The sequence below is a fragment of the Spinacia oleracea genome, chromosome 3, assembly GCF_020520425.1.
Source record: "Spinacia oleracea cultivar Varoflay chromosome 3, BTI_SOV_V1, whole genome shotgun sequence".
Taxonomy (NCBI): domain Eukaryota; kingdom Viridiplantae; phylum Streptophyta; class Magnoliopsida; order Caryophyllales; family Amaranthaceae; genus Spinacia; species Spinacia oleracea.
Window position 1 is genome coordinate 5,630,613 of NC_079489.1, and position 23,105 is coordinate 5,653,717.

Genomic DNA, 23,105 nt, shown 5'->3' on the forward strand with positions numbered 1-23,105 from the left:
TTATCCTTTTCCCATTGCCCAGTTTCCATTGCCCAGTTTCCATTTTGTGCTATGGTTGAACTCACGGAAACATTGGTTTTGGGGTGCGCCATCTTTCGAAGGTGTCAACGTTTGATAATGTTGCCGTAATTTTTACTGTTTTCATCATAAAGAATCGTGCATTTCGCATTACATCAATTGAAATCGAAGGTCGTTGTCCAAGATCCTGTTTGTTTCACTAGGACAACGAAACATGAAGTATAAGTTTAACTAATCAACTGAGCAACAAAATAAACCATTTACCCGAAGCACAAAGCTATCGTAATGAAGATGAAAAGAAGAAAAAAGAAGACATGAGCAATTGTACTCTGCTGATTATAGAAATTTCAAAGCAGAATTTTCCCAGTAACTGTTTGATCAGAACATATGGTGATTACCAGGATGATTTCTTAACACCCTGCAATTGGCCCTGAGATGCCAACTCACGGAACACAATACGGGACATCCTGAATTTCTCATACACAGCACGAGAACGACCTGTGAAGATACAGCGGTTCCTCAGTCGGTTGAAGGCACTGTTTCTTGGCAGTTTTGACAGCTTGTACCGGAACTTCTCTTTCATGTTTGGAGGAAGTTCGGGATCTCTGCACAGTGCTTTGTATAACTTTCGCCTCAGCTCGTATTTGGATGCTAGCTGCCTACGCTGGTAGTCTAGTATGTTTCGTTTATCTCCAACATAAGCGCCTATTCCAGTAGAAAACCCTACAACAAAAAAGTTATTCTTAGTACATACCAATTATCAAGAGGACATCTTCCCCTTAAATCAACATCATCGATCATGTTCAGTAATAAGCAAACCATTAAACAAGGTATTGAATGGAATATTTAAACAAAGTGTCTCTTTCTCCAAGCAAAACACCAAAGCCGAATTCTGAACTCTGCTTAGAAGTTGTAATATTAAAGAGTACTAGGGAGACTGATAATTATCATTCAACAATCAATTAAATAGCCAATAACAAAATGTTGTTCCAAAACTGAACTCTGAAGTCTGAACTCTTAACTCCGATTAAAAATTATAATTGACACTAAAGAGGAACTTCTTCCAATATACTCAGTTTTTTTAAAGGAAGTGGATAGGGTAGTGGTAAGCATTCAGAAATCACCAAAGAAGCTGAATTTCAGCAAAGAATCATACATAGGTACTGCAGACATTTTGGTTTTAGCACTTGCTATATGATCCAAACAGTAAGACACAGCACGCTATCCACAAAAGCAATGACCAGGCGAACAGCTACAAATCGTTTTTGAATCAATACTTGACATTCTTCCATCCGCTTCTATTTCAAGCATTTCAGCAAACATATTTTAGAAAACAATTATGTGAAGCCACCCATGGACTAAATTCTCTTCTTCAATAAGAACAACTATAAACAAAAACAAGGAACAATATGCGACTGGCTATCCCGAAATCCTTTCAACCCCCCTCCCCCCACCCCACCTAAAATGCCAAGTTTATCTTGCTTACACATTCACTGAGCTGCCACCTCGCCCAAAAATCTAGCCCTAGACTAGAACACAAGCTCCAAATCTTCAAACACTAAACTTCACAGAGCATATTGTCCTCACCCCCATCTCAATCAACTGGCAATATTGTACTCCAATACGCAATAAAGAACAGAACAGTGAACCACAATTATCCCATTTCCCAATCAAACATCCATACAAAAACCCTAAAATCATTCAAGACATCCTACCAAGTTCTTTGAACACACACACTTCACAACAAAACACCCCCACCCCAAAAAAAGTATGCGCCTTTCACCAATTCGTCAGCATACAAATTCTAATAGCTCTCATGGGTAATCAAATAAGTTTTCCATTCATAATCAGACACTATTCAAAGCTAAACAAATCAGATGAAAAAGAGGGGAATTAACATAGTACAAAAGCACCCCAAATACAAATCAATGATTAAACACAAACAAATTAAACTACCTAGCTACAGAATCATATTGTGAGCACTTCAGCAAATCTTTTTGCGCTAGGTTCTCATTTACTGTATACTAACTTATATCTGCATTTTAACAAACAGTTGGTGGGCAACACAAAAGAAGTGATGCAAACCCACAATCCAATAAACCCTCATTCAAATTAATTCTCGGAATTTACCATTGTTATCGGAAATTGACGAAACGTAATGTAATGAAGTGCCCAAATGACAAGAAAGAAGAGGGAAAATCAACAACTTTCATCAAAATACATAATAAAGTTACCTCTAGTGCATTGGAATTCATGAACAAGTGGGGAGATAAAATTAGATTGCGGAGCTGATTGCGTAAGTGGAACTTTGCCCAGAAAATTTCCGATCAGCTTGAACATTTTCTATCAGTTTAAATTTCCGGGGGGGTTGGGATCTGAATTTCTAGTGAAATTCTTGAAATTCTTTTGGGAAAGAGGAACTTCAAAGAGGTTTGTTTGTTTGTTTATTTGGGCTTTATTCGTAAAGGTATGGAAATGGAATTTGGGCTAACTTTTTTGGCCTCGTTCGTTCTATGTCTTTGAGCGGGACCTCTAAAATTTGTACTAGAACTAGACCTAATTATTAATATATAGATAGGTATGCACCTATCTATATATGCATATGCAATTAAACGACTGTGTTTCAACAATAAGAAACCACGCCCCTATTTTATATCACATACCCATTTTCTCTCTCCTCTAACCTCTGCCCATATTCTCTAACCATTTTATCTATCATCAAAACCTCCCACTCTCTTTCCTCCATTGATGTCACTCCTTCTCTCTCCCCTCCACCTTTCGCCGTCGTCGATATGCTGCGCTCATTCTTTGCTTCCATCGCTAACTCCTCCGATTTCTCTGCCACCGCTGCCTTGATATGCCGTCGGAAAATAATGTACGTCTTTCTTCGCCGATCTATTACTGTTCTTCGTCAAATCGAGCGAAGATTGATGAAGATTGCGCGGTCTTCGACTTGAAACAAATGCTGGAATAGCATATTCCGGCAGTTAGGGTTTACGTTGAGAAGAAAGAGAACAAGAAATTTGGGGATTTGCTTGTTGATATTCGAACTGTGAGTCGGAATTTAGGTCAACTAGAGATTGATCAAGCTTCTTCAGCAAGATAGAGATAAGAGGAGTTGAGGATGAAGCAGGGACGTATTGCGCGAAGACGAAGAGAGGTGGCCCTAATACTTCGATTCTGAACGAGGTGAGTGTGCTCATGGTGCCAATAATGTTTTGAAGAAAGCTATTGATTGGTGTGGTATGGAATTTCTATTGTTCTCTTTCATTTCCTTTTATTTTTGTTGATTGATTTCTGTATTTTTTGTGGTTATACTTGTGATAATTATTGTTAAATATTAATTCTGAATTTGTTATGTTCAGTTTATAATTTATCACATTCAACTTATAAAAGTGATGTTCTCAAATAATAACATGTTTTTGTGATGTTCAGTTTTTCAACTCCCGTGTTCAACTTATAAAGAATCATGTTCAACTTTACACAAAATCATATTCAACTAAATTTAACTTATAAAACTAATATATGTTCAATACTTTTCTGTGGTGTTCAGTTTCTCAACTCTCGTGTTCAACTTATAAAGAATCATGTTCAATTTACACAAAATCATGTTCAACTAAATTTAACACTTTTGTGTGATGTTAATTAGTTTTATTTTTTGAACGATATTTGTTTTTTGATTGAGAGAAATTTGCTTATGTTGTAGTTTTTGTTAATTGAAATCAGTTTACTAGTACAATATATGATGTGATTATCTATCAATTATGTTTTGCACTAAAAACATCTATCTAATTATATAATTTGTGTAATTGTGAAATGTTAACTTAAGTTGCATTGCTAAATTTTTGGCTGTGATATGGATTAATTTTAAGCATAGTAATTATTATTAGCTTCATCTATTTTACACTGATAATATTGTTGAACATATATTTTCTTCTCTTAAAAATGATAATTTTCTACTTTGTTCGTCTTGATTTTGAGTGATGTTCAGTTTTTCAACTCTCTTGTTCAACCTATAAAGAATCACGTTTAACTTATTAAACTAATATATGTTCAAGACTTTTTTGTGATGTTCGGTTTCTCAAGTCTTATGTTCAACTTATACAAAATCATGTTCAACTAAATTTAACTTATAAAACTAATATATGTTTAATACTTTTGTGTGATGTTCAGTTTCTAAAGTCTTATGTTCAACTTATATAAAATCATGTTCAAATAAACAAAATCATGTTCAACTAAATTTAACTTATAAAACTAATATATGTTTAATACTTTTGTGTGATGTTCAGTTTCTAAAGTCTTATGTTCAACTTATATAAAATCATGTTCAACTAAACAAAATCATGTTCAACTAAATTTAACTTATAAAACTAATATATGTTTAATACTTTTGTGTGATGTTCAGTTTCTAAAGTCTTATGTTCAACTTATATAAAATCATGTTCAACTAAACTCAACTTATAAAACTAATATATGTTCAATAATTTTGTGTGATGTTCAGTTTCTTATGTCTCGTGTTCATAAATAATATGTTCAATTTATGGGTTTGTAAATTTAAATTACTGTTAAAATATTTAATACTCGATTTTTGGAGTAAATGTGTTTAAATCAATAATAGGTGATTTTTTTTAGTTTCTAAAAAAATTCACCTATTATTCTTTGTTATGTTCAATTTTTAAAACTCAATATTCAGTTTTAGAAATTTAATGTTCATACTATGTTTGATATCCTGTCAATTTCTTTTTAAATTAAAAAAAGGTTCAATGTTCAATTTTCAGAATTTAACAAGGAGGAAAAAAGACAGAGTCGAAGAAGAAGTGGAGGAGAAGTTGGTGAACTCAATCCGTTTGCAATTGGTGGTAGAAAATTTATCGACGAGAAGGGACAAATAAGAACTATTAAGATGGAGAAAAAGTTGCAGGGGAGAGATAAAGAAGCATAGAGGAAAGAGGAACATAGAAGAAGAAAAAGATTCATCAATGTTTATATTTTTTATTTATTTTTCGAATGATAATTTTCTATCGAAATGTACCGTATAGTGATTAAACTTGTGCGGACGTACTAAATTTTCTGATATGTTAATTAATATTACTAAATTAATCTAAATTATTATTTCTCTAAAGAGAAGTATGAAGAAAGATATTTTTTTCATGTTCATTTATTTTTTCATCATGTTCAATTTTAACTATTTCACGATGTCGATAAAAGTTCATATGCACCCAGCTCTGCATGCATAGGTATGCAGCCAAAAATCCTGGCAAAACTGACCCGGAGCCGAAAAACCGACCCGATTGATCCGATCTGTAACCCGAAATTGATCAGAATCGACGACCCGAAATTAACCCGAAAACCGAATAGACCCGGCCCAAAACCGAAACCGACCCATAAGCGATTTAACCCGAAATGACCCGATATCCGAACGACCTGAACCGATCTTCACCCGAAACCGAATTAACCCGAACCGAAAATAACTGTAAAATCTAAATCAACCCGAACCGATCCGAACCGAAAATCTGAAACCGATCCGATCCGAAGAGCAACTCAAATTTACCAATTAGTATAAACTACAAGTTTTTTTTTAGCTTTTCATGTTATTATTATTTATTATTATTATTATTATTATGGGAAAACACCAAAACGTTACAAGCTTAACAAGCTACAAAGATCAAGTGAACTACAAGAAGTTGGAGGGGAGCCGAGATACAAGCTTAACAAGCTACAAAGATGCCTCTTACAATGATGCTACTCTTGCTGATTTGCAAGCAAAGCACCCTTCAGTTCCGATACCTACCTTACCGGATATCCCATTGGCACTAGCAAGACCAGACCCATACCCGTAACCGACCCAAGGAAAAATAACCCGAAATGACCCAACCCGAATGGACCCGACCCGAATCCGATCCAAACGACCCATTTACCAGGTCTAACTAGAACTATATGTTTACGATTTGTGTGAATTTTTCAAAGTTTTGGTTTTATATACCATACAAGGAATGTTACAACACTTTATAAATGTTTTCTAACAATTTAAAATTTAAATAACGGTATTATTTACATTTTATGTAGGCATTAAAGTCTTCATTTTTTTTTGTTCTACTACGACGAGTTTCCACCGCCTTCGACGGGTGAATTAATCTCTAGTGGGAGTTTGTATAGGTACGTCCATAGGCAACATCTCTTCCAGTTGAGGTTTTTTCCATACCCAAGACTCAAATCCGAGACTTTAATTAATGAATAAGAGCTCCTTAACCACTCATGCCAACCCCAGTCTTCATGAGTTGACTTATATAATAGAGATTAGAATTAGTTTTTAGCATCGGACAAAGCTCCGTATAGTATGTAAAAGTAATTGTGACCTTATATGTGAAATATGTACTAAATAAATCCTCATTGTGTAAAAATGTAAAATAATGGAGGTTGTATGTTGAGTTTTATAATGGTCATGTTTGCAAACGTTTAAATAATATGTTGTGCTCATTGAATGGGTTAGGAAGCGCGCCATTATGGCAGGTGAGTTAGATTGAGAACACTTTTTTTCATATATTAGTAAATTAAATTAGTATAGATATGGAAAATTTGTGACTAATTATTTAGCAAATTAGGGATTTTTTTTAAGGGGGAATTTAAGCTAGTTTATTAATCGAGGGATAAAGTGTCTATGACTTTCACGGGGCAATGATTCATCCAAAATTATTCTAAACTAAAAGGAATTAGCTTAGCAAGATGATGGGCTATAGTATTGCCATCCATTTTCACATGAGACAAACAAATGGACTTAAAATAAGAGCAAATTAGGCACTTTAACACTTACTAGTTACTACATTTAGAAAAACATTGTAAATTACTCCTACACCCGTTTCAAAAAGATCTTTACGCTTTCCGTTTTACTCTATTTCATAATGTTCTTTATACTTTGCTTTATTCTATTTTTGGACATGAAAATTTACTACCTTATCCTTCTTACCCCATAATATTTACCATTTTCTACTCACTTACTTTATTCATTTTTTTCTTACATCCACCCACATTTTTACACATTTCTTTTACTTTATCCATATTTTATTATATTCAACCAACTTTCTTATTTTTGTCTTATACGGAGTATTGGTAAAATAGAAACTGTAAAGATCTTTCTGCAACGGAGGTAATACCTTATAAACTACTTATTCTATAATGGATTAATGGACAAAGCACAGCTGCACATGAATTTAGTCGGGTCAATTTATTTATCTTCATTTCTTTAAAACCTATACGTTCTTCTCACGCAATGAATCCAATATATAATCAAACAAAATTATGGAGTAGTTAATTTTAGTTTAATACGTCTATTAAAATACTATATCCATGCTTTGTTATTTGTTAATCATTATGTTGGATCTGGTCTTGGTATAATACCGGTGCATTATTTACTTTCTAGTATATTTTTTATATTATTATTATTTATTTATTTATATTTTTTGGTGTTTTTTTTTTTTTTTTTTTTTTTTTTTTGACATAAGCTTAATATTTTTTGGTGTTAGATTATTATTATTATTGTTGTTGTTGTACTTCTCTATCCCATATCTGAATTGATCGACAATGTCATTTTTGGGTCGTTAGGCCAAAAAGATTTGCAATTCCCAAGTGACACATACACATTTTGGGAAATTTTAAAAATATTCGACTGAGATCAATATAATTATAAATATATTAAAAATAAGTCGAATATGCTAAAAAAAAATATATATTTTGTGCTTGAAGGAAAAGAACTACATAATGTGGCCATTTAAAGAAAAATACCTACGGTAAAAGAAAATACCAACAAACAATAATAAATGACTTGCGATAAGATACTTGACTTTGCATCACCTAATTACCATGGATATCACTAAATCAGTTACCATGCCACTACAAAATAAGTGTCATCACCAAGCCACAAGGCCCACACTCACCCTAAGTGTCACTATATTGATATACTAACTTGTACCAATTGATTACCTTCACTATCAAAAACTACCATTACCACATAATCAAGTTAATGATACAATATTGAAAAATGATTTATTTACGGTCATGTAAGAGGTATTTTATTTTCAATTTTAGGGTTGTTAGAGTTAACTAGTTAAGTATTCGAAGTAACAACAAACGATCAATATTTGAAGATTGTTCAAGAGCTTCTTCATCCGAACTATTCTAAAAGCTTAAAATCGGATTTCATAATTCTTATTATGCTATCTAAAAACAACTTAAAGTTCTCGTGAATCTACCACTTCTCCAATTTGTGTTGGTAATCGAATCATATAATATGGAAGTACGAAAACAATAAGATTGTAGAATATTTTCGATATTAAAGTTAGGTTGTGTTCGATAATTAATATTAATAACTAAAATAACTATGAAAATGACAAGTTAGCTAACATGAAGATAGTACATGGAACTGATAAGGTGTTGAAACTGAAATGATATTGAATGAGTTGTTTGGTAGAATTAATTGTTTAGGAGTTTTTTTTTTTTTTTTTTTTTGATGCTTTGGAGGAAAAAATTCCGAAAAAGAAGAAAATTACAGAAATAAAACTACATCTACCAGAAACAAACTAAGCTAATTATGGAGGAATGAGACGAGGCATTGCCACACCCCTAATGTCCTCCTCTAGGATCCTACTGAGAGCTATGGGGATTTCCTCCAAGATGACGGTCCTGCGAGGTTGAGTCACTCCTTGGTTGGCGAGCCAGTCCGCTGCGCGGTTCCCTTCCCGAAATACATGAATCACAGACACTTCCCAATCCTCCAAGTTGATCATAGAGCGACAAAAATTGATTAGGTGAGCACACTCACCGCTTCCTGCTTCCACACTTTTGATGGCTTGTACACATGCTAGATTGTCAAGTTGGATTAAGATCTTGCGAATTTCGAGGTCTCTTGCTAGTTCAAGTCCTGCAGTCAGTGCCATAACTTCAGCCCAGAAAGAGTTGCAGCTGCCAAAGTTTGCTAGGACAGCAGAAACCAATAATCCTCTATGATCCCTAATGATCGCACCTCCATCGGCCAAACCAGGTGAACCCTTTGCAGCTCCGTCTGAGTTCAATGCATACCATCCATTAGGAGGAGCCTTCCATGTGAAAAACACCTCTCTCTTCCTGCCATTACTATTGCTATCTACTTCATGGTCTTCGTATATGCTTCGTCGCGTTTCATCAAACCGAACTTGGAGGTATGCTCCAATATCTAAGGGTATATCATCATGACGACCAAACATGTAACAATTCCGCCAACGCCATATCCACCAGATTGTTACACAAAAGTATGTGTTCCAAATATTGTTCCCAGATTGATCATTGTATTCCAAATTGCTGATAAACCAGTGCCTAATGTCGCCTTGAAAGAAACTGGGGGTGGCTGCAGGGCCTTCAATCTTACGCCATATGCTACGCGCAGCCGCGCAATCTCTAAGTATATGCAGCGTATTCTCAATCTCCTCCCCACATATGTAACATTGTGGCGAGTCTGTAAGGTGTCTTTTGTGCCGGTTGTCGTTGCTCATTAATCTGTCGTGGCAAGCTAGCCACATGAAGGCTCGTGTACGATGTTGCACTGGAGCTTTCCAAATGAGATCCCAAATGTGATCATTAAGTTCATTGCTTTCATTACGAATGATTCTCATGACTGATTTTATCGTAAACTTCCCCTTTGGTGAGTCATTCCAGTAGAGTAAGCCACCTAATTCTGGGTCACAAGTAAGCTCATGAGCTTGGATAAGCTTTAGTGTGTCTTGTTGAAGATATGGGCTGAATATGTCCCATTTCCAACCATGCCCAACTTCCCACATCTCCTCTACCGTGGCCCCCGTAAGTTCCATTGGTATAGGGTCAGTAATTAAGTCACGTAATGGTACCTGAGAGACCCATTTATGGTCCCAAAACAGAGTTTTTGCACCATTGCCAACTGCAACACGCATTCCTTCGCAAAGAAATCGAGCATTTTCCGTTATCCCACTCCACACATTTGACATCCCGGTCTTGGGTTCAAACATGTCCACGTCACATCGCCCCTTACAATACTTGTATCGAAGCACACGAGACCACAATGCATCCGGATCCGTAAGAACTCTCCAACCAAGTTTTGTGAGAAAAGCTGCATTTGATTGCCTTGCAAAACGTACGCCTATACCTCCCTGTTGTTTGGGTTGCTGCAATTTATCCCATGATATGAGATGGATTGCCCTCTTATCTTCGTTGCCACCCCAAATGAATCTTCTCACCTTTTTGTCAAGATCATCACAAATAGTTTTGGGTATTTTAGCGGACTGCATCGAGTAACAAGCTAAAGTAGAGGCTGTGGAGTTGGCCAAAGTGATCCTTCCTGCTAGAGATAAGTATTTAGATTTCCACCCCGCAAGTCTACGATCCAACTTCTCGCAAAGATGACTGAAAGTTTGCCTTGTAACCCGACTTGTCAAAGTTGGCATACCTAAATATAGTCCCAAATCATCCGTAGCTTCCATGTTCAAGGTGTTACAGATTTCTAACTGCATGTCAGGGGAGACATTTTTAGAAAAATATACTCTTGATTTTAGTAAACTTATTTTTTGGCCCGAAGCTTTACAGAATCTGCTCAAACAATCTTGGATGACCGTGGCTTGGTCAACACTCGCTTCAGAGAATAAAATTATATCGTCTGCAAAAAATAAGTTAGACAAGAGAGGACCATCCCGACTCGCACGAATCGGTTTCCAGCGTTTCATAGCTATGGCATGCTCAATAGTTTGATACAACCTCTCCATACACATGACAAAAAGGTATGGAGATAATGGATCGCCTTGACGTACCCCCCTACTAGGCTTGAAGCTCGATGACGGTTCACCATTCCACAAAACTTTGAGAGAGGCCGTACTCACACAATGCATAATGACATTAATTAACAGTAGATTGAGGTTCATTTGAAGTAATGTGTCTCTGATGAACGACCACCTAAGACGGTCGTATGCCTTTTCAAAGTCTATTTTCAAAGCCATGAGACCTTTCGTACCTTGTTTGCGTTTCATAGTGTGAATGACTTCCTGGACAATTACGATATTGTCCGTGATCTGTCTACCAGGAACAAAGCTTCCTTGAGTGTTGGAGATGAGTAACGGCAGGTGGGGTTTTAGACGATTCACCACAGCCTTGGTGATTATCTTGTAAACAACGTTACAGAGGCCAATGGGTCTGAATTGGTGTGCTTCTTCTGGATGAACAGTTTTGGGTAATAAAACAATGTGGGTTTCGTTAAGTTTAGCTGGAATCCCTTTACCTTCGAGAGCTTGGAGCACTGTTTGGTACACATTGTTTTTTATTAATTCCCAATTTTTTTGGAAGAAAATGGCTTGAAAACCATCTGGGCCTGGTGCTCTCAGTGATCCCATGTTCTTAACAACATAGTCAATTTCAGCTTTTGTAAAAGGGAGACTTAATGCATTCCAATCTTTCTGGAGTAATTCCGGAAATACATCCACAGGAATGTTGTAGCGCCCATCATCTTCTTCCTCACTGAAAAGTTTCGAGAAGTAACTCACCATGTGCTCTTTTACAGCTTCCTTGTCATGTATCCAATTTCCGTCATCGCCTTTGATTGCCACGATTTTGTTGCGCCATTGACGAACAATAGTACTTAGTTGGAAAAAGGTTGTATTATGGTCACCATTTTTTAACCATAGGAGTTGAATCTTATAAATAAATTTTTAAATAATTTAAAGATATATTTTTAATGGAATTTTAAAACTTTTTATGGTACTCAAAGTAGCACTCAATTTTAGTCAACTATATGACCTTGAATTCTATTTATAACGCTGGTGCTTGAAATAGGTTGCCAATTAAAACCTTATTGAAATCCCTGAGAATCTTTAACATGTCACAAGATTGATTAGTAATATTAACTAATATCATTATGAAAATCCCATATCAATATGGTAATAGAAACAAGTGTTAGAAACAATATTTGTAGATTGAATTACCAATTTTGTAACCTACATAGAGAAGAGGAAGTCCAAATACATGCCAGGCATGTATTTGCAAAAACATGCCAACTCCAAATAAAAAGGTAAATCTAAATGGTAAATATTTTTGGGGGGAAATGTAAAACGGTATTGTACACTTGTAAAACGGGGTGCTGACTTGGCATTGCTGAGTTGGCAATTCATTAGAAAAATGGTATTGGTATTACAAAAATGGTACTAAACTTTTTCTAAATGAAATTCATTTTCCTTAAATGGTACTCGTTTTGTACTAAATTTTATAAAGTGGTATTAATATTACAAAAATGGTGCTAAATATTTTAAAATGGTATTCATATTACAAAATTGGCAGTAACGAGATCTAAGTTGGCAAACGGGGTTGACTATTCAACCATTTCAAAATGGCTGGGAAATTACAAACAAGCCCATGGCATGTATTTCATAATACATGCCTGACTGCGATTTTGACGCCCTCCATAGAGAAATACTAGTACCAAAAGAAATGACAAACTTTTTGACAGTTTTTGCGCTTTGTTTTGCATAGGAAAATAAAAATTTCAGAACTTTCCATTCCACAAAAACTCTGTCCAATAACTAAATATGGTAAAATGATGAAAGAATTCGTTTACAATCCATGAAGCAAAGGCAAGATTCTTGAATTCTCCAAATCCCACCAAAAACGACACCGTATCATCTCTATTTTAGCTTGTTTGTTCCCTGTCTTCATCTTCTTTGTGTGCATGTATACATCTACTCTATCACATTCACATCATCATTTTCATCATAAATTACAGTATTTTGATTTTCCCCAGAAAATAAAATAAAATAAAAAATCTAATAATTACTCATTTTAATTTCACATCTATTTACACAGTCTCAGTTTCTCCTTATTTTATCTCTCTATTTATCTTTTTCTCCTGAACAATCTGTGTTTTTCATCCATTTCTGCGGAAATTAAGACAAACCCATTTCGATTCATCCTCAAATCTTCAAAACCCATGTCTTAATTTCTCGAATTTCCCTCATCTCTCAATTTCATTTCCCCTGTTCTTTGATTTTTTTTTCCCAATAAAATCCCGACATGGCAGCTGCAGCCCTAAGATCGAAATCAACCAGAGAAACAGCAATCTTAACCGCTTACCAATTCAGATACTTTGTGAAGAATAAGATGCAAGTGGGTCGTACGTCAAGCTCTTATACTGGTCATAAAGGTAGCAGACACGAAGATAGCTTCATAAACACACCTTTTCATTTCATGTCACCTGTTTCACTTCGTGGTGAATTCATTGATAGAGGAAGTAAATTTGTGGGTTTTAATCATCATAAGAGGAAATTGAATTATGATTCTAGTGCTTTGAGGTGTTCTGGGGATCCCCCGGAGGTGTGGCAGCCTCCTTCCGATGGGGTTGTTGTTCGGGCTCGTGGCGGTGGAGGTGGTGGTGGAGGTGGAAGAGGGGGTGGAAATGGTGGTGGGTCGAATGCAGGTGCAGGTGGGGGTGATGGGTTTGGATCCAATTCAAAGGATGAGTGTTGGGGTGGATCAAATTTGGGTAGTGGGTTTCCTACTCCAAAGGAGATTTGCAAAGGGCTTGATAAGTTTGTGATTGGGCAAGAGAAAGCTAAGAAGGTATTTCCTTCTCTTTTTAGGCCAATTTCAATACAAATTTGCTTCAATTAGATTACAATCAATGTTATATATGTATGTGCTTTGTGTTGAAATTTGAAGATTGCTAATTATGACTATGGTAGTGTGTTCAAATTACTGGTATTTGTTGCTAATTGAGTTTGAATGATTAAGATCATGGGTGATCTCTTGGGATGACGGTTGTGTTTGTATTCAATTAATCAGTTTTTGGATAGTTAAGATCAATATGGTCATTCTCAGTTCTTATTGAGCTAAGAAGTAATAATAGCTGCTGATATGTGGATACTTTTTCAGATTTATTCATACTTCGTAATATCATACACAAAGAGGATATATTGTCACTGCGGTACTTTTGTTACTGACTAATGGTTTCATGTCATGTGCGAACTTTAACTGAATATACCATCATCTTGTTCGCGCAGGTGCTCTCCGTTGCTGTTTACAATCACTATAAGAGAATATATTACGAAGTCTTGCAAAGGTTGGTGATTTCTATTACAATTATCTGTTTCTTTGATGGAAAATGGAGCATTTACTAATTAGGATGCAATCAGAAGGATTCATCTTGCGAGCTTAACTGTATGATATGAATCATGTTATGTTTATTTTTAAGTATGCACTCGGATCAAACTTTTATATGGCTTCTATTCCTCTAATAAGACAATAAATTGATTATAAGGTTCGGACTTGCAGATATTGCTAGAGGTTTCTCATACTCAACAAGTTGTAGACAAATGGTTATGGCTGTTGTATAGTTTTTTTTCTTTTTGAATCCCATCACAAGAAAAGTTAGATCAATGCTAATAAAATTTTGGTTGTTTTGAAGCTTTATTCAATTCTACCACACAGAAAGTTTTTCTGATTTTCTACTGGGGATGTGGAAATCTGCATTAACTGTGGTCACAAACCCTGATGTTTTGAGTTAGACAAAGCATTCAAGTTATTACTGTCCCACGCTTTCACTAGGTTATCAGTTTGATAAATTTTGTTGGGTAAAGTTGTAGTTGTTACATTTTGTTGCAATGTGAATATATTTATGGAGTATATATATCAAAATGTAATATGATGTCCGGACATCAATATACGATACAGTTTATTGTATGTGTGAATAGCTTGCTGAAAATTTAGCTAACTTCTTGATGAATGTGGAAAGCTAGGCAATCAGGGGAGTCAGCTAATGGAAAATCAGATCCCAATGAAGAAGTTGTGGAGCTCGAAAAAAGCAACATTCTTGTAATGGGTCCTACAGGGTCAGGTAATCTGTTATCACACTTGATGACTATTCTTCAGCATGTTCTCAATTATTTGTATTGATACTTAAGATGAAATACACCCCTCCCCCTTTTTATGGTTGGTTGGTTGGTTAAACTCCTATGGTCAAATGGTTACTTTAATCTTTCGTTGTTGCATATGCTTTGGGCTGTGCATGCTGGCAACAAGCTGTATATGTTGATAGAACTATTATAGCCTCTTTCACATCCTGGTATAGAATAAATTCTTGTGCAGCGTTTTGTTTCCTAGGTTAAATGTGTGGTGATTGCTCCATTGCCATACTCCAGTTTATGTAATCCTCTATTCAGTTGGACATTTAGAGTTGCAGTAGCTATTGGGGTATAAATTCACTCATGCCCAGTACATTTAGAGAATATTTGAGAAGAGAATGAGAAAATATATATTGCTCTGAGTAACTTTTAGGTTTTATGCCCAGAGGCCTATGTTGTATGCTACATTTTCCAAGAAGTTTAGAAGTGTATTATGTAGACGTCAACCATGTTTTAGTTGACCTGGAAAGTAGAGGTGTTATGTTGCATATGGAAAATTACTTTTACGTATATTTTTGGTTATCTGCATATGAGGGAGTCAAGCTGTCTTAATTATGTCAGGTGTAGATACATTATGGGAATAACTAGTTGGAACTTTGAACTTTGGAGAGATACCATGCGATAGTCAAATGGTTTCAAATTGAGTATAACTGAAAGTCTACAATAGTACTTGGAACGTGGTATTAGGGAAACCTTGATCTGTACATTGATGATATACCAAAGATAATACCTAGGGTTGATTATTGAAGGAAGAGAGGTTGATGAGATATTGTTTCTTTTTCCTAGGGTAAATGCGGAACAGTTCAAACTTTAATAGAGTTCCTACGTGCCTCAAAGCTTTTTGAGGGATAAGAAAATTTCTATTGAAGGAATAATTCTACACAATGGCTATCAAGCCATCAAGGCTGTTGACCCATTAATATTTTAAACAACGATGATTGTGATGAGTGTTATAAACTAACTTAGGCAGTGTAGGCAATGCATAATTTGTTGTTAGAATAAGCTGGAAGAAGAAGGAAGTCAGTTGTTAGACTTATTAAATGCTATGTAAAGAGGAGATCACTGAGAGAGAAACCATGTAGAAAATTGTTGACACTTAAGAGTCATTTTTTTATATTTTACTTTGGGAGTGCCCAGTCACTTCAAGGATTGGGATTGTATGCTCAGTTTGATATATAATTGCATTTAATTACAATCAGCAGTCAATTTACCCCAATTCTCTTATGCTTCCTCATTTCTGCAAGTCTGATTTTCCAGTCTATTAGATTTTTTTATCAATTAGAGTGTCTCATTTGATGTGTGACCAAACAGGACAGGATTGAGAATGAAGTGATCAGGTCAGGGATAATTTGTTAATTCGACGATATTAAGAGAAAAAATCGAGACTTAGATAGGTTGGGCGACTAGTAGGAGTCTAGGAGACATGTGGATGCCCCTATTAGGAGCTGCGAGAAAACTCTCTTAAGGAATTGTAAGAGAAAACAAGGTAGAGAAAAGAAAGTTAGATGAATATAAGGCATGGGTTGAACTAACTGAAGTTTGTAAAGGACATGACCATTAGTTGGAAATTGAGGCATGTTAATGTAGTGGATCACAAGTAAGAGATTCACTCATATAAGTTATGTGGCTGAGTACTACTATGCGTTTGTTCGAAAGTGTGTAGTGTGTGTGTGTGGGGGGGGGGGGGGGGTGTTGGTGGTGGTAGTCATGTGTAAATGAAATTAGGGGAAGATGAAATAAGATGGAACTGACTTTCTTTTTTGTTTTGCTGAGCATACTTTTGCTTGAATTTTTATATTAAGAAGTTGGAATTTTCTCTTTGTTTCTTTGTTTTTAAATTCAATCCATTTCCATTTCCCATCTCATTCACATGCTTGTAATGCTTTCTCAAGGACAGGGAAGACATTACTTGCAAAAACAATGGCGAGGCTGGTGAATGTACCCTTTGTAATTGCAGATGCAACCACATTGACTCAGGTAAGTGAGAAATCATGTTGTACAGTGGTCAAGACGCCTTTTTTCCCCCATTATTCTCCTTTTTGTCTTGTATTATGAGGTCAATTTTGTACAAATTTAAGGTTTTGTTATGGAATCCAGATGTAACTAATTATGAAAAGTCACTTGTGATTGTCCATGGTAAATCTGTCGTTATATTTTTGATTAATTTTCATAACTACTCGTTGGCACCTGAAGAGGTGGTATTGTGCTAACAAGTGGTAATAAAAGTTAGTTAGAGAAAAACAAAGGTAAGGTTAGAGAAGTTAATGGAGAAACAATATGTTGCAAGTGGGGTCTCACTTTGTGGATATCTATGTGGGACCTTCCACACCAGAATACACCCAAATTCGATACCTTTCCCTCAAATCATTATTCTACACCAAATGAGGCACTGTTTAATTCTTTAGTTGTGAGTTTTACTTCTGATGGATATTATGGGTCTGATGCTCTGATCTAAGGAACGTAAGTTGGCCTCTTTTTATAAAAACTTTTAACTTTGTTGAAAGATTGGCTTAATTAACTTTGTCGTGCAACGTAGCTAATTTGTTGGATATTGAGATTGCAAATATTAGTGGATACTTTTTAAACTCTCCTTCTGTAGCTTGCCTGATGTAAACAATTTGTTGGTTTGCTTGACTTGAACCACATTGACTAACACTATTGTACTTGTCAGATACTAAAGTAATCTAAGATGTGGGCTATTGAGAGTGAAATTTTCCTCAAGAAGTCCTCTATCTCTAAGCTTGCATAAAAATGTGCTTGTCTCATAGACTCATAGGGATCAGAGATCAGCTGCTTAGCACTTTGTAGCTTTTTGACATCTTGTCTTAATTGGCAGCAGCAGAGCTGTATCTAAACAAGTGCTGGGATGATTTCTTATGAATATTTATGGTAGAATGATGTAGTGTCTCCACATACTTTGGTTTTGAGCGGAACTAAAAGTGAAGGAGTTGAGTGGAGTGTGATAGATAGTTACTTCCCTGTATTGTTATCATTACTGTTAACTGTTAAGTGTTGAATTTATGAACGTATATGATAATTATGGAACTTCTTCTTCATGCAGCTCATGACTGTTTCTTCCAAGTACTTTATTGATGAAAATTCTTTCTTATGGACCCTGCTTCTTGTAGATTTTTCCTTGGCTTGAATTGGCAGTACCCTGGTTGTTCAGCACTTCATGCCTTCATCTTACTATTAAACATGAAAACATTAACCTTTATGCCAGTTGGATTTTAAGACCATCAATCCACTGTTTTCAGGATGACTTTTTTGCTAAACTAGTTCCACTGCAGCTTTTGTCAAAAATGAGATTTCTCCTTTTTTTCCCTTTTCATTTTTCTTTTGGGGCACCATTCTTTCACAGTTTCACCTCGATCTTTTCTGCTTATGCGAGTTATCTTGGAAAACATTTGTTTTGGGATCGATGCTATCATGTTCAGTACTGTAAGCGTTACGAACCATAGATTTTTTCTGCATATTTGTGGTAAACGTGTTGTCTCAAGAGATTGACTGCTGGCTTAGTGGCTGTTATGTATTGTTGAGATTTGGCTGTTGACTGGTACTTATGTGTTCTTGTCATATCTGCAGGCAGGATATGTCGGTGAAGATGTAGAGTCAATATTATACAAGCTTCTCACGGTAACTTAAATTTTCTTCTGTGATATATTAGTCTTAAAATGTTCCAAGAACATTTAATTATGTGGCATGCTTCATCAGTTAGTTCCTTATCAATTAAGTTTGATGTCTTTTTTGGGTGAAAATATGAGCGCACACAAATTAATGAAAACACAAGCAATGATATAAAAAGCGAATTTGTATTTTTGCATTAGCGTAGATGTATTCACTATTTGTTCTCAATGAGTACAAGTTATCTGTGGAAACAGCTTCTAAACCTTCTCGCATTATGTACAACCAAAACAAGAGAGTACCGTCACATACTCTATGGATTCTTAGAGATGGTGATCAGCGATCCTTCACCAAGACACCAACTCACTGGGAAACCCTCTATAATACAGGAAAAGAGTAACTCTTCCAGTTCTGAAATTTATTTAGGAGTTGGGAGTCCTTGGGGCATCCCAAGAAGGAAAGAATGAGGTTTTAAATTAGAACAGAGGGAGCATTAACTTGTTGATCGATTTATGTTTAAATCAATGAGTTCTTAACACTGATAATTGATGCTCATTTTCTCTAACCATACAAGATACAGTATTGACCTGTTTTTATCCTTGGTGTTTCCCAGTCACTACCATCCTATCTTATCTTGTCAATGGGGCTAGACTTGAGCTTTGAAAATTTTGCATTCCTTGTGTTAGTTTGAGGGTTTTTGTCTTTTTATTGGTACTAGGAGATTGTGGGAGGAACTTGAAGAAGCTAAGCTTGTCTTTTCTGTTAAAATAATCTTTATTGTATTATTTTTCTAAGTATAGCATTAATGAATGGACAATGGTGTGTTGAATTCTCTGTGTTCTCTTCATATCATTGTTATGGTTATAACACCCTCTTCTGAGAAATAATTGCAGTTGCAGCATCTGTTTTTTTTTTTAACTGCTAACAAATTTAATTACCTTTCTTTATTGGAAAAAGGCTGCTGTTAATCTGTTACACTTTTGTCTAGCTGTCTATCAAGGTCTTAGTAATATCAAGCCTCTAACATCTAAGTGTTAAGTAGCTTTATTTTGGATAAACTGGAATTTAAAGTTCTAATGCCAGTATGATAATTTTCTTCTGGAATTAGAGGCTTATATATTCTATTATGTTTTCTGTTTCAGGTGGCCGATTACAACGTGGCAGCTGCTCAACAAGGCATCGTGTACATTGATGAAGTCGACAAAATTACCAAAAAGGTTTTTTCTAGTTCTTTTTAATCTTTGCCAATTTTGTAGGTTTTATCTTTTTTTTTTTCAAAGGCAATTGATTATGAGTTTGTCATATTGCAGGCTGAGAGCCTTAATATTAGTAGAGATGTATCGGGAGAGGGTGTTCAACAGGCACTATTGAAAATGTTGGAAGGAACAGTAAGTCCAATCCTTGCTTTCTGACAGTCTTTCAACATATGTTTGCTATTTTTAGAAAAATCTGCAAATTACTAGTTTTTTTCTTTTGGAAAACTAAATGTGAGGCCTTTACTTTTCTGGGTGATTGATGCTGCTTATTGAGTGATTTTTTTGTTTGGGGTAGACAAACTTGGTTATTTTGGTTTTTTAAGCTCCCGTGAGTTTGGTGAGATCTCTTTTATGTTTGTTGGAATCATCTTACCCAGATTGGTGGTAAAGCACTAGTGCCTTTGTATCATGAATATAGAACCGTCAAGTCTCAACAGTAGAGTGTGATTAGAAGGGTTAGAGGGAAAAGGTTTGCATGGGTGAACTTTTTAGTGGAAATGAGATGTAGGAGCATATATCTGATGTCTTTAAATTGTATTATTTCCCAATTCCTGAGGTTTTTTCAGTCGAATTCAGATTTTTCTTGTGTTTCATACGGTTTTATTCTCAACTTCATACGGTTTTATTCTTTCTGATTTAGTATTACTTTTACATTGCTACACTAGGAATTTTGGCAAGCCTTACCTTACATCTTTTTACTCGAGCTTTGCTTTACTTCCTCTGTTCAGTTGGTATTGTTTTTAAATGATGTAAGCTTACTGATCTTTGCTGTTCTTACCAGATTGTCAATGTTCCTGAGAAAGGAGCTCGGAAGCATCCCAGGGGTGATAATATCCAGGTATTAAGTGTATTTTTACATGGGTAAAGGGTCCATAATTTCTATGAACTATATGTATTTTGCCATGTCAAGACTAGCGTGGCAGATGTGCTTGATTTTCCGTTGATTGTCCGCTGATAACTCTTGATTTCTTATTTATTTGTTTCTTTGTTTGGCAGATAGACACAAAGGATATTCTTTTCATCTGCGGGGGTGCTTTTATCGACTTGGAGAAAACCATCTCAGAAAGGTTTATTTCCTTATTCTGCCTTTTCGGCATGATACTTCCTCTGTTAGTGCGAAAATGTTGTCTTGCTGAAAGAAATTGGTTTGTTTTCATCCCAGGCGCCATGATTCTTCTATTGGTTTTGGTGCTCCTGTACGTGCAAACATGAGAACAAGTGGTCCCACGAGTGCCGTTATAGCTTCATCCTTATTGGATAATGTATGTTTGTGCTTAGGTTTACACCTAGAACAACTGGGAAATGCTTCATATTAGATCAGTAATTCTTCGAAGTAAAGTCATTCTTTCTGTGTGCTGTATGCCTTTTCAGGTAGAAAGTAGTGATCTTATTGCTTATGGTTTGATACCTGAATTTGTTGGAAGATTCCCAATCCTTGTTAATTTGTCAGCCCTTACTGAAGATCAACTTGTCGAGGTAATACTTCCCCTCAATATGATAATAATTTTTTACAGTGATCTTATACAGATGGAAATGTAGTACTCTTTCCATCAACTAGCAATGTTAAATCTTGGGAATAGATTAGAACAAGCATTTGAATTTTCCGACCTAAATCATAAAGTCGAAGTAGCTTTTTCTAGTAGAGAAGAATTGACAATTTGAAAACTTAAAAGGACAGGAAAATTGGCTGTTTTTGACATTGGCAACAGGACACTGTGTATATCTCCTGGAAATCCTGAAAGCCATTGGTCTTAGTTATCCTGCTATTTGAAAGGAAGCTTAAAGCTTTGTAGGCTGAAAAAGATTATTGGATTTATTTTGAATTCCAATTTTTTTACAAATTTGATGTCTATCTTGCTCTATAGGTTCTTATGGAGCCGAAAAACGCTCTAGGGAAGCAGTACAAAAAGATGTTTCAAATGAATGGAGTAAGTACTTCTGGAACCACTTTTCTATAATAATTATAGGTTTACATGATCCTGAATACTTTTTGTTGTCAAATCTGAAAAGGTGTGGGAGTTATTTAATTTTCCCTGAAATTTGGTTTGATGTTATGGTTCCCTCTTACTATCGGGAACTTATTAGGAAAATGGAAGGAAAACAAAATCAAGTGCTTCAGAATATTGCACGATTTCAACTTAGATTTTTAGTTTTCCTTTTCCTTTCAGCTAGTATGGGTGTTCTAAATGTTTAAGCCACTGGTTTTTACTGTGTACCAGAACACGGCTGAAGTTGGAGTTAATTTCTTTTTTTTATATCAGGTGAAACTGCATTTCACAGACGATGCATTGAGATTAATTGCAAAAAAAGCAGTTACTAAGAATACAGGAGCTCGAGGATTAAGGGCCTTACTGGAGAATATCCTCATGGATTCCATGTACGAGGTAATGTGATATTATTGATTCGCATTCATCGGTATTTCCTGAATCAGAGACTATAGACTTATGCTAGAGACCTGATCAAATTGTGGGCCGGGTTCGGGCCGGGTCACAATTTAGAAATTTTGTCCATTATGCTGGGCCGGCCCAAATTCCGGGTCGTGGTAGAAAACACGTTATTTTGGGCCAAAAATAGTGGGTTTTTCGGGCCATTCGGGCTGTGCCAAATGTATAACTAAAAATGCAATTTTGAGTTGCACAAAACCCACCCAAAAAATATAAAAATCCGGGCTGGGCATGAAACCAAGCCTAAAAATACTGCCCAAAACCCATTATTGTTCAGGCCGGGTCGGGCTCATGATGATCAGGTCTATGCTGCTCCATTGATGTTGTCATGTTTTATACGATGGGGGTATAATCGTAACGTTGGTCTCTTGTGTGTGAATATGTGATGCAGATTCCTGATACAAGAACGGGGGATGATATCATCGATGCTGTCATTGTCGATGAAGAAGCAGTAGGGTTAGAAAGCAAAGGACTTGGAGGTAGAATTCTTTACGGGAAGGGAGCTCTAAAACGTTATCTTAAAGAACAAAAGGCGAAAGACGTTGAAAGCTCAGAAGGAGAAGTTGAAGCTGAATCGGACCTCCCTTCCGTTGTCGCTAGTATGTAAAACTTTCGGGTGAAGGGATAACCCATTTGTAGTTTTATCACTGTACAGTATCCATAAAATTAAGTACAAAATAAGAGCAATCATTTTTAGAAAAATAGCAGGGTGAGGGGAGCAAAGGGAGTGGGAAAAAGAAAGGATCATATGTGTATTTGTATCATTTTTCTGGAAATCTGTAATTTCTTCACCCTTCTCCGAGTAAATGGATTTCTTTCTGCATGTA

General features: G+C 35.7%; 2 protein-coding genes across 2 annotated transcripts; one reads left to right on the forward strand and one right to left on the reverse strand.

The window, feature by feature from the left end:
* Nucleotides 1-233: 233 nt before the first annotated feature.
* On the reverse strand, nucleotides 234-2,484 carry LOC110783112 (ribosomal protein S14, mitochondrial). The gene is made up of 2 exons (XM_021987411.2): nucleotides 2,253-2,484; nucleotides 234-741 (listed from the first exon to the last, which is right to left on the reverse strand). Exons 1-2 carry the CDS (start codon nucleotides 2,356-2,358, stop codon nucleotides 413-415), a joined length of 435 nt encoding a protein of 144 aa, XP_021843103.1. The 5' UTR covers nucleotides 2,359-2,484; the 3' UTR covers nucleotides 234-412.
* A 10,135-nt stretch (nucleotides 2,485-12,619) lies between these two features.
* Nucleotides 12,620-23,105, forward strand: LOC110783113 (CLP protease regulatory subunit CLPX1, mitochondrial). The gene is made up of 14 exons (XM_021987412.2): nucleotides 12,620-13,614; nucleotides 14,055-14,113; nucleotides 14,790-14,887; nucleotides 16,852-16,931; nucleotides 18,540-18,590; nucleotides 19,721-19,795; nucleotides 19,889-19,966; nucleotides 20,616-20,672; nucleotides 20,831-20,901; nucleotides 20,997-21,096; nucleotides 21,206-21,310; nucleotides 21,700-21,762; nucleotides 22,096-22,218; nucleotides 22,670-23,105. Exons 1-14 carry the CDS (start codon nucleotides 13,069-13,071, stop codon nucleotides 22,883-22,885), a joined length of 1,722 nt encoding a protein of 573 aa, XP_021843104.1. The 5' UTR covers nucleotides 12,620-13,068; the 3' UTR covers nucleotides 22,886-23,105.

What these genes read in the sequence shown, in the direction of transcription:
- LOC110783112 (XM_021987411.2), bottom strand. Translation starts at nt 2,358, where the DNA reads ATGTTCAAGCTGATCGGAAATTTTCTGGGCAAAGTTCCACTTACGCAA. An exon ending in TGAATTCCAATGCACTAGAG is followed by an intron (nt 742 to 2,252) that starts GTAACTTTATTA and finishes TTTTTGTTGTAG; the next exon opens with GGTTTTCTACTGGAATAGGC.
- LOC110783113 (XM_021987412.2), top strand. Translation starts at nt 13,069, where the DNA reads ATGGCAGCTGCAGCCCTAAGATCGAAATCAACCAGAGAAACAGCAATC. An exon ending in AATGGGTCCTACAGGGTCAG is followed by an intron (nt 14,888 to 16,851) that starts GTAATCTGTTAT and finishes TCTCAAGGACAG; the next exon opens with GGAAGACATTACTTGCAAAA. An exon ending in TCATGGATTCCATGTACGAG is followed by an intron (nt 22,219 to 22,669) that starts GTAATGTGATAT and finishes TATGTGATGCAG; the next exon opens with ATTCCTGATACAAGAACGGG.